At 39.1% G+C, this 12,056-nt stretch overlaps 1 protein-coding gene across 5 annotated transcripts in view; it reads right to left on the bottom strand.

Annotated features, from left to right (window-relative positions):
* ATRN (attractin) overlaps positions 1-12,056 on the bottom strand; it is a 160,731-nt gene that overhangs the window by 84,283 nt on the left and 64,392 nt on the right. For all 5 annotated transcript variants that reach the window (XM_030309976.1, XM_030309977.1, XM_030309978.1 and 2 more), the window contains exons 8-11: positions 11,671-11,914; positions 10,740-10,923; positions 9,547-9,701; positions 6,608-6,692 (exon numbers count right to left, since the gene is read on the bottom strand). In XM_030309976.1, the coding sequence (XP_030165836.1) occupies positions 6,608-6,692; positions 9,547-9,701; positions 10,740-10,923; positions 11,671-11,914 (668 nt within the window). The remainder of the gene's footprint in view (positions 1-6,607; positions 6,693-9,546; positions 9,702-10,739; positions 10,924-11,670; positions 11,915-12,056) is intronic.

Raw genomic sequence — 12,056 nt, 5'->3', positions numbered from 1 at the left:
GAGTATTAGGAGGGTGCTTGTTGTGTTGAGCCCTGGATGTTATATGTAAGTGATGAATCACTAAATTCTACTCCTGAAAACAAATTAACTAATTAATTCATTAATAAAAACTGCTAAAAAACCCAAACAAAGAGAAACTCTTGAAAGCAATAAAAGTAGGATAACTCATCACATACAAGAGGATCACACTAAGATTAATGGCTAAGACACAATGGAAGCCAGAAGGCAGAGGACTGAAATATTCAAAGTACAGAAAGTAAAAAGCGTCAAATAACATTTTTTTAACCAACAAAACTATCCTTCCACAATGAAACTGAAATAAAGACATCCCCAGATAAACAAAGACTAAGAAAATTCTTTGCTGGCAGGACTGCCTTACTGAGAAAGAGTAAAGTAACAATAATAGTTGAAGACTTCAACATCTCACTCTTAATAATGAGAAAACAACTAGGCATAAAATCAACAAGGCTACACAACACTTGAACAACATTATCAACCAATTTGACTTAACTGGCAACTATGGAACACTCCACCCAAATAGAATAACACATATATTCTTCTCAAGGGCACATGGAACATTCTCCAGAATAGACCATATATGCTAGACCATAAAAAAACTCGGTAAATATTTGCGTTTTTTTCCCCCCACTCCCTTCAATAAGTGTTTTTTTTAAGAAAAGAAATCTTCAAAATATGTTCTCTAATCCCCAAAATGGAATTAAATTAGAAATCAACAGGCAGAAAGTCTGTGAACTCTACAAATATCTGAAAAACAAACAACATATTCTGAATAATCTATGGGTCAAAGAAGAAATCACAAGGGAAATTAGAGAATATTTTTAACTAAATAAAAACAAAAATATGCCATTTTAAAAGTTTATGGGATGGGATTAAAGTAGTGCTTACAGACAAACTTACAGCTTTAAACACATACATTGGGGGAAAAAGGATCTAAAATCAATAACCTAAGCTTCCACCTTAAGAAACTAGAAAAAGAAAAACAAACTAAACCCAAAGCAATCAGAAGGGAGAAAATGATATAGAAAAAAACAATAAAATATATACAAAAAAAACAGAGAAAAATAAATGAAATCAATAGTTTGTTCTTTAAAAAAAAATCAACAATGGGGCGCCTGGGTGGCGCAGTCGGTTGGGCGTCCGACTTCGGCCAGGTCACGATCTCGCGGTCCGGGAGTTGGAGCCCCGCGTCAGGCTCTGGGCTGATGGCTCAGAGCCTGGAGCCTGTTTCCGATTCTGTGTCTCCCTCTCTCTCTGCCCCTCCCCGGTTCATGCTCTGTCTCTCTCTGTCCCAAAAATAAATAAACGTTGAAAAAAAAAAATGCTTTAAAAAAAAAAATCAACAAAATCGACAACGCGTTAGAATGACCAAGAACATAGATGGAAAATAAATTAACAAAATTAGGAATGAAGAAGGGACATCATTGTTGACCTTATAAAGATTAAAAAGCATATAAAGAAATACTATGAACTTTTATGCCAACAAATTAGACAAGTTAAATGCAACAAATTCCTAGTAAGACTTACTACTGAAAGTGACTCATTCTTCAAAAAATTAAAAAGTAGAGGTACAACATGATTCAGCAATTCCACTTCTGGGTATATACCCCAAAGAAAGAAAGCTAGACTATCAACAACAGCCAAAGTGTGGAAAGAGCCCAAATGTCCATCGATGGATGAATGGATAAAGAAGATGTGGTATATACATACAATGGAGTATTACTCGGCAACCAAAAAGAACGAAATCTTGCCATTTGCAACTACGTGGATGGAACTAGAGGGTATAATGCTAAGCGGAATTAGAGAAAGACAAATATCATATGACTTCACTCATACGAGGACTTTAAGATACAAAACAGATGAACATAAGGGAAGGAAAGGAAAAATCATGTAAGAACAGGGAGGGGGATAAAACGTAAGAGACTCTTAAATATGGAGAACAAACAGAGGGTTACTGGAGGGGTTGTGGGACGGGGGGTGGGCTAAATGGATAAGGGGCACTAAGGAATCTACTCCTGAAATCATTGTTGCACTATATGCTAACTAACTTGGATGTAAATTTAAAAAAATAAATTAAAAAAAAATAACTGAAAGCTACGACTCAAATACGTATTTGTACATCCATGTTTACAGCAGCATTATTTGCAACAGGCAAAGTTGGAAGCAAACCAAGTGTCTACTGATAAACAGAATGTGGAATATATGCACAAGGGAATATTTATTATTCAGCCTTAAAAAGGAAAGAAATTCTGACACATGTACAGCATGGATGAATGAACCCTGATGATATTCTGCTAAGTGAAATAAACTAGCCACAACAATACAAACACTGTATGATTCCAACTAAAGGTACCCAGAGGAGTTAAATTCACAGAGACAGAAAGGAGAATGCTGGTTGCCAAAGACAGGGGGCAGAGCAGAATGAGGAGTTACTGTTTAATGGGGAGAGAGTTTCAATTGTGCATGATGAAAAAGTTCAGGAGATGAATGGCAGTGATGGTTACACACAATACGAACACACCTAGTGCCACTAAACCATACGCTTAAAACTGGGTAAGATGGTAAATCTTACGTTACGAAAATTTTATCACAATTAAAAGAAAAAAAAAAGCTAAAGAAACTGCTTAACAAAAAATAGAAAATCTGAATAGATAAACGTACCACAAGTAAAGAGACTGGATTACCAATTAAAAACCTTCCCACGAAGAAAAGCCCAGGCCCAGATGAATTCTACCAAGTCCCTGATGAATTCTACCAAACATCAAACATGTAAAGTAGTAATACCAATCCTTTATGAACTCTTCCAGAAAATAAAGGGGGAAAGAATACCTCTCAATTTATTCTGTCCAGTATTAATCAAACAAATATGTCATAAAAAAACATAAAACGATGGAGCACTATCCCTCATGAATAAAGACGGGGGACATTTTTGAACAAGGATGTTTGTGGGTGATGGATATGTTATCTTGATTGTGGTGATGATTTTACAAGTGTATACTTATGTCAAAATTTATCAAACTATAGACTTTTAGTATATTCAATTTGTTGTGTATATCAGCTCCTGTTGTTGATATACGTAACAGGCCATATATGCAGAATCACACCTATTCTGTGTGATTAACACAGAATAAAGCTGTTTAACAGGCCATATATGCAGAATCACACCTATTCAAAATAAAAGCAGTTGTGTAACAGCTCCAGGGAAAGTTCTTAAATGCTATCATGGAAGGCCAATGCCAGCAAATGATGCAGTCCGTATCACAAAGTATACTGGGCCATATCTGTCACATACATGGTATCTCTCTTGTGTGATGTGTGCCGGTACATCCTCAATCCTGCCATCCACTGTGCCAGATCAGAACCTGAAGAAAGAGTTAGGTTGGGGACTGTATAGACAGGAGACACAGCACTATCCTTAAATATAATAATCTCCTGCAAAAATCTGAAGAACAGAAACAAGATCAATCAGCAGAAGACAGAAGACAGAAGATAGAAGTCGATTCCAGGTAATATAAAGGAGAACCCGCTAATAACTGGCGTCTGCAGAAAAGGAAGGAGTTTCCTTGTTAGGTGAGTTTTCCATCCCTGGACATGTTTAAACGGGATGCCTGCATTAAGTGGAAGTTTCGAGCAGGTAACTTCCAGAACTCTTCCAACTCCAAGATCCTACAACGTGCCAGGAAGTTTAGAACTAACCCACAATGACGTGTCAAGTAATTTACTCTCACTTGCCTCAATTTCCTTCAAATTAACACAAGACTAGTTTACTAAAGCATAAAGATTTTGTGGCTCTCTTATGTATTTGCCAAATATTATATTTAAAAATTGACACATTTCAATTACCAAAAATGAGCCTCACATTTCATTTTTAATCTCATTATTGGATTAGTATCGCATTAAGCAGTCTGGATTCAACTAGTCAATCTGCTGCTTCAACCAAATAAGCTCCATCCCCCTCCTGGTGCAGCTGGTGTTTTCAGCAACTCTGAATCCATCTGGTCACACGTTGGCTATGGGAGGTACGCAGAGCCCTTCAAAAAGGCCTGGAGCCGGAGAAAGGTGCAGCGGCATCTACGCAGCCTCGGTGCCTCAGAACCAGCTCTTCTTCCCACCTCCCTCACAAAACCCACAAAAACAACAAGGCACAGCTCACCCAACGCTGCTCATCAGTTAAGAAAAACCACCACTTGGAATACGGGATATGAAGAAATGATATGAATCCAAGTTTCTCTTTGAGTAAATTCTTTCTTTCACAAGATTAAACTAGCCGTGGCCTCTCTCGTCATCAGCTGCCCTCCCCCAACCCTGCCCCACATGCACAGATTATTCACATACAGGCCCAAACATACCACTGGAATTACATAAAAATGAAAACCTTATTATAACCCAGGCAAGCCGTTCCTAATTCTGATTCGTGGTTAAATTCTATCGTATGGTAAACTATCAACTTCTCTGAGTTTGTATAAAACCAAAGAATGTTTTAATAGAAGATCCATTTATCTGCTAGTTACCATCACTGTACTAACAGCTGTCACGATTTAGCAAATGCCTATTATGTGTCAAATCCTGTGCCAGGAGAACCAGGGGCACGAAGATGAATAAAGCAGAGGCCCAGACACCCGTAGGCAAGAGGACGACAAAATGGCCCTGCGGCTTTTCAGATGAAAGCATCAGGAGGCATACACTAGAAAACTTCAGGGTTTTCCTACACTGATAAAGTACAAGCTTACAATTTAAGATGACACTTCGAATTAGTAAAGTTGTCAGTCTATACCATCAAATGTTCTCATAGGAAAACCATATTTATCACTAAATTTCAGCTAAGTTATTACTTTAAAAAGATGTCACCTTTTCCCAATATCTAAGTGTCTGAATTCTGTCGATTCTTCCCTCACGACATCCTCAAGACATGTTGCTGGCTCATTTTTCCTAATCACAGGTCTTCATCTCATCTTGCATCGTAACAACAGAAATTTTGAAAGTCAAGGAAATCCTAACATAATGTTGGCGTTATAGCATTTGAATAGTTCCAGGATTGATAAGGCTCAGAATTTTAGAAGGTAAAACAGACAACACTCATAACAGCTGAAACAAAATGGGAAAAGTTAAGAACATGATTAGGCTGTTTAGGAAATCAAAAATCTTCAAAGCACAAAGTAAGCAACAGGCAGAGTGGCCATTCTGGATCCTCCTTCTCCAGGGGCAGATTCACGAAGAACTCTGTTAGCTCGGGCCAGGCATTTTTGAGCGATGCAAGGAAATGGAGTACAGACTTCAGATTATCCAAACACTACAGATTGATCTATATGAAGTTTCGCAGTCTTCCCATCTCTATTCCTCTACCTCGCCCGCCATTGAAATGTCTCTTTACCACTCAGATACAACTGTGAGAGACCTGACAACCCAAGTGGTGCAGACAACAGCGAACAGCAGAGGGCGGAAGACAGCAACTGAGCATAACTCTCGCTGTCCCATGAGACAGCACCAAACGTAGCATACCCCTGCATGCCAACAAAACCACACCAACAAACTTGGCATCACAAGGAATTCAAATCGACATCAGATATTTTATTTTATTTTTTTCCTCTTTAAAAAAAATTTTTTTAATATAATTTATTGTCAGGTTAGTTAACATAACAGTGTATACAGTGTGCTCTTGGTTTTGGGGGGTAGATTCCCGTAATTCATCACTTACAACACCCAGTGCTCATCCCAACAAGTGTCCTCCTCAATGCCCATCACCCATTTTCCCCTCTCCCCCGCACCTCCCCCACCATCAACCCTCAGTTTCTTCTCTGTATGTAAGAGCCTCTTATGGTTTGCCTCCCTCTCTGTTTGAAACTATTTTTTCCACTTCCCTTCCCCCACAGTCTTCTGTTATGTTTCTCAAGTTCCACATGAGTGAAAACATATGATATCTGTCTTTCTCTGCCTGACTTATTTCACTTAGCATAATACCCTCCAGTTCCATCCACGTTGTTGCAAATGGCAGGACTGCATCCTTTCTCATTGCCAAGCAGTATTCTTTTGTATATATAAACCACATCTTCTTTATCCGTTCGTCAGTTGATGGACATTTGGGATCTTTCCATAATTTGGCTATTGTTGATAGCGCTGCTATAAACATTGGGGTGCATGTGCCCCTATGAATCAGCACTCCTGTATCCCTTGGATAAATTCCTAGTAGTGCTATTGCTGGGTCGTAGGGTAGTTCTATTTTTAATTTTTTGAGGAACCTCCATACTGTTTTCCAGAGCGGCTGCACCAGTTTGCATTCCCACCAACAGTACAAGAGGGTTCCCGTTTCTCCACATCCTCGCCAGCATCTGTTGTCTCCTGAGTTGTTCATTTTAGCCACTCTGACCAGTGTGAGGTGGTACCTCAATGTGGTTTTGATTTGAATTTCCCCACACCAGATATTTTAAATATAAATCAGGAAATCTGTATGTACAAAATTCCGTGAAAAACTAATGGGCTGAGGGCATCCTGCAAATAATATGTAAGCCCAACTCCACTATCTCATGTATAACCTCACTTTCATTTTAAACACAAGAGAAAAGGAGCAAATGCTTCTTCTCCAATTAATTACCTGTTGTGTAAGACTGCCGAGTGGCCAAATCTGTTGACGTCATGATGAAGATCAGGTCTGGGAAGCACTGACCAGCGGTCACAAGCTAGGAGCAAGAAAAACACATTTCAGAAGGAATTGCTATTCATAATCAGTTAGGAACTCGCATCTTCTTTGGGAAGAAGACTGCAACAAGCACAACTCATAAAACGTATCTCTCAGTTTTTCTTAATCACACCATTATTTCGGAGATAAAATACAGCAGCAGCAGAACAACAGGGCATGGGAGGCAGGACAATATGGCAATTCTAATTCACGAATGCATGTAACATCCTTGACACTCACATCACTCACTCTGTTGCCTATCACTTTTACCCACTAGAGTGTTTCTCAATTTGACATTTTTCAAAATTTATGTAAGTAAAATATGTGGGTTCCATAATTATTTTCCAGTTCAAACTTCACCTAGTTTTTTTAAAAAGTCCTTGGGGCGCCTGGGTGGCTCAGTCGGTTAAGCGTCCGACTTCAGCTCAGGTCATGATCTCGCGGTCCGTGAGTTTAAGCCCCGTGTCGGGCTCTGGGCTGATGGCTCAGAGCCTGGAGCCTGTTTCCGATTCTGTGTCTCCCTCTCTCTCTGCCCCTCCCCCGTTCATGCTCTGTCTCTCTCTGTCTCAAAAATAAATAAACGTTAAAAAAAAAATTTTTTTTTTTAAGTCCTTTTCTAGGTTCCCTAGACCTACCAATTTTTCTGTTTTGTTGCATGTCAGCAACTTCCCTTCTGTACCTTAATCCAAGTGGTGCTGCAGAACGCTGCCAACCTTACTCACACTCCCTCTCAGAGACACTCAGACATTCATACTCACTAAGCAAAGGTTCTTCCACTTGATCCAGACCTTTATTCAACTCTGACAATAACAGCTTTCACTTCCTTCTCCCCAGCCTAGACTCTGTGGTCTTCTTCACACAGAGAACAGAGGCCACCAACTCTCATAGCTTCCTGCCCACCCACCTTGCTTCCCTCCCTAAAACCACAGGATGGCGGGAACTGCTTTCTCTTGTTCCACCTGGCTTTCACCACAGCATTTAAATGTGCCCAAGGAGGCACTCAACTTATGTAAGCCTTTTCTTCCCTTCACAGAGAAGTGGGTTGGGTTTTTTTCTCTTGTCTTTTTTCACTAAAACACTTAACATTCACGGTGTACATCTGACCTTACATCGCTGCTATCTGGATTACTCCTCCTCCCTGACTACAGGCTAACAAAGGACATCTTTTGTTGTCAAATCCAACAGGACCTAGAGTCCTTGTTTTACTTAATTCCTCTGCAGCCATTGTTAACCGCTCCCTCACAGGTCACCAATCTTGCCTCACTTTCCTCCTGCTTCTCTGACATGTTTTCACAGTCTCCACTCTCCTTCAAACTTCTTTATCCATCCATCCTCTGGCTGTCTGCTCATCCCTGATGACACATGCTCCCTAGAGGCTTGCCCCTGCCTAAGGCTTCCCACTGACCTCTGTATGGATCAGTCCCACAGTCATCTCCAGCTGAACATGCACCTAAACCCAATTATTCCCTTCCTCCCAACCCAGTCCCTCTACTTCTACTTCCAGCCTTGGTAAAAAGCACCTTCTACCATGGGCACATCAGATACCCAGCAATAGGGTACAAGTGCTGCCTAACTTCACCTAGCTGACTTCCTGGGGACCCAGCCTGGATGGACCATCCTCAAGAATTTGGACCTGACCTCAAGGTCCAAAGAATTTGGATCTGACCTCAAGAATTTCCCTGACCATAATCCTTACTCTCTTGAGTTAAAGAATGCCCAAAGATGCTTTCATGTATTCTTCTAAGAGCAAGCAACACCCTGAATTGCAATTATATCGTCTGTTCTCTGCCTCCCCTACTATGAGTCCCAGCACTGTAATTTACTCATCTTACAATCTCCGAGCTTAGTGGCTGGCACATATATGTCTGTTAAAAAAGAACATCTGATGATACAAGAGAACTTCTGGTATTTGTTTTGCATGAACACATACTGCCCTCTTCTGGTCAAGTATATTACCACACCAAAATTTTTTATAAAGTTCCATGTCAAAAAGTATTACATCAAGAATGTGTAAAACCAATTTTTAGGGAATGAGATAAAGCTATTGGTTAAACCAACTTAACACAATGCTGGTGGTAACAACTACGTAACACTATTAAATAAGTCATTCATTTGTAACACAGAGGCTGCTCACCCCAACCCATCCTCAAAAATTAACATTCAACCAATTGATGGGAGTGACTTCACTTAATAGAACTCAATATAGAAAAATATCAAAAATTTAAATAAAAATATAAACAAGAACTTAATATAGAAGTAATACTTTTTAATAGATGTGCAATATTTGTCATATGAATATAAAAAATACCATTTGGGGGGTGGCTGGGTGGCTCAGTCAGTAAAGCATCCAGCTTTGGTTCTGGTCATGATCTTGCACTTGTGAGCGTGAGCCCCATGTGGGGCTCGCTTTAGATCCTCTGTCCCCCTCTCTCTCTGCTCCCCACCCCCACCTCTCATGTGTTCTCTCTCTCTCAAAAATAAATAAATATTTTTTAAAAATTTTAGAATAAACCATTTGGACCTCTTTCAAATGGCCTGACCATTTTCAACTACCAATATTTTCAGTTTCTTCTAAAATGTTGTTATTTATAGGGCACCTGGGTGGCTCAGTCAGTTGAGCATCCGACTTCCGCTCAGGTCATGATCTTGTGGTTCATGGGTCAAAGCCCCACATTGGTCTCTGCACTAACAGGTGAAACCTGGCTCAGATTCTCTGTCTCCCTCTCTCTCTCTTCCCTTCCCCCACTCATGCTCTCTCTCTCAAAAATAAACATACAGACATACATACACAAACAAAATGCTGCTTATAGACAAAAGAAGATTCTTCAAAACTAAAATGGCTTTGGGAAACTTACCAATGTCGTAAGCCATGAAATCTGAAGAGAAGCATTTGGCGCCATGGCTCATGGATGTGTCATTGTGTGTGTTTCCTCCAAACACCAGCATGGTTCCACTCACTATCACAGCTGTGTGCAAGTAACGGAAAAATCGGCTGTCCTTAAGAATGGTCCTTTTGAGTTTATTTAAAAATAATAAATACAAGGTTAGTTTTTCAGGATATTTATCATCTATTTGCTAATGCAAACACAACCAATTTCTTAACTTTAGAACCAAATGTGCAAATACTTCTAGATTTTTCCCTATATATAAGTAACTTTCTCAACAATAAATAAACATGTAAAACCTTAAAGGTCTATGAGAATTTTGACAAAGCACATTAAGAGTCTTAAAAATGATCATAACTTATGACCTTATAATTCCAGTTTCTGGGTAGAAATCACATAAAATACAGGCAAAAGCTTATGTATAATGCCTTATTAATAAGACAAAAACTAGACACCAGAACTTCCAACTGTTCAAGCTCAGTACACCCACACGACAGAGTATTTACACAGCCACTAAAATGACAGACATTTTAATGACTGACAGAATGTAAACTGGTATCCATAGCATGGTCTCAAATATGTAAGGAAATACAAAAAGAAGAGAAACCATGCTTTATATAATCACATTATTTCATCATTCAAATCTGCTTTACATTTATTAAAATTAGCATACTTTATATAGTTCAATTTATAGGAGAGGGAGTACTGCTCTAATTTAGTTCCTGAGACCACCTCTGTTTGATGATTTCATGCAATGACGCCAGTAACTAACCCCAATGATGACACTTTGGTCATCAAGAAAAGGTTAAAAAATGGATAGATTCTACTTAATTACAACAATGTGCATAAGCTCAGCTTTGTAGAACAACTGACTCCTCAGGATTCTGAAGAGCTAAAATTTTACAGTGGTACTGAGCGTATGAAAATTGAAAAACCAGTCAAAAAATACTAAGCATCTTCTAATCAATCTACTACAAAATTATAGAACAATGCAACAGAATAAACTAGCTACACTATTACCTTCTGCTTCTTTCCCAACTTTCCTATCTACAGTGCTGAAGAGAATTATCTGCTAGGCCTGAAAACAAAAATATAACACAATATCTTCCGGACAATTGCCAGAATTCACACCTTAGAGTAAAAGCTCAAGAAAAAGCACCCACCACATCTGGGTGTCCACATCGTATCTGTAGAGGTCATCTGCGAGCCGGTATTTATTGGCGCTGAAAGCCTTGTAGCCGCCATGTACGTACAGGGCCCTGGTCCTGTAGTCATAGACACTGCTGTGGCCATAGCCCCCTTGGACAAGGGCACCCTGGGTATGTAATATACTCCATGTGTTCTTAGCTGGAAGGGGAAAACAGTTAAAGGCAAATGTTGCAGGCTCCTCCTCCCCTAATACTTTAAATGACCAATTAGTTTACAATGAGAGATTTCAGGAGACTTGATACATATAAATTTCTTTTACCTTTTAATTTTTAAAGGAAAGCCATCTAAAACTTATAACAAAACCAGGTGGCCAAACATCAACCTGTTAAATGATCTGATGGTCTAATATAGCATGCAGGAAAATAATTACATTACATTTAAAAGACTCAGATTCCCCTCAGTTGAACACTTAATACCCCGTGACCTTCAGTGACCAATACCCAGATGTACTTTATGGGCCTACTTTCTCAAACTATCAATTATGGGCAGTACTCCTGCACCAAAACAGCAGATATAATAAAATTTAACCAATGGAAAGATTACACATTAAGGGGAAATCACAGTCCATTAACCCAATCTCTAAAGGGTGGTCTAATTTTTTTTTTTTTTTTTTTGTCAGAATACTTGTAGTTCCAAATCACTTTTACTTATTTACTTTATTTCCAACACCTAAAGTATTTAGTGCCATCTTTGGCTCCTCGCCAAACTGACAGTAACAAATATATACTACTTAGCGCAGCAAGGATCTGAATTTCAATAGTAATATAGCAACATTCACTGCATTTCAAGATAAAGTACTGGGTCAAAGTTAGGTGGACTCTTGTTGAACAGTCAAAACAATACAGATAAAGGTTTTAAAAGAATCACTAGAAAAAGTACACCTACCCAAGTCATATTCCTGTACATTGCTTATATATCCATAGAGAGGGCAATGACCAAAGATGACCAGCATGACCACTCGGCCAGTTTTCAATGTGACAATGTGTGCTGAGTGCCCGACCACTGCATACTGCTCTTTGGCTTTAGGGGTCAACAACACCCATGATTCGTTATGAATATGGAACACTCTCAACTCATTGGTCACATTCCCTGTCGAATCAATTTTTCCTCCGTACATGTAAATTTTATCCTAGGGGAAAAAATGTAAACAAAATTCTAAAACACATCAAAAGGATCAAATCTGAGAAGGAAAAGGAGAAGTTCAAAACCTCAATATTATTCTTAGCTTAAAAAGTGCTAGTGAAATACACTTTTCAGTGACTTATTAGGAA

Source organism: Lynx canadensis, chromosome A3 (assembly GCF_007474595.2).
Source record: "Lynx canadensis isolate LIC74 chromosome A3, mLynCan4.pri.v2, whole genome shotgun sequence".
Taxonomy (NCBI): domain Eukaryota; kingdom Metazoa; phylum Chordata; class Mammalia; order Carnivora; family Felidae; genus Lynx; species Lynx canadensis.
Note: the sequence above shows the minus strand (reverse complement) of the source record. Positions and strands in the feature narration are given on the sequence as shown.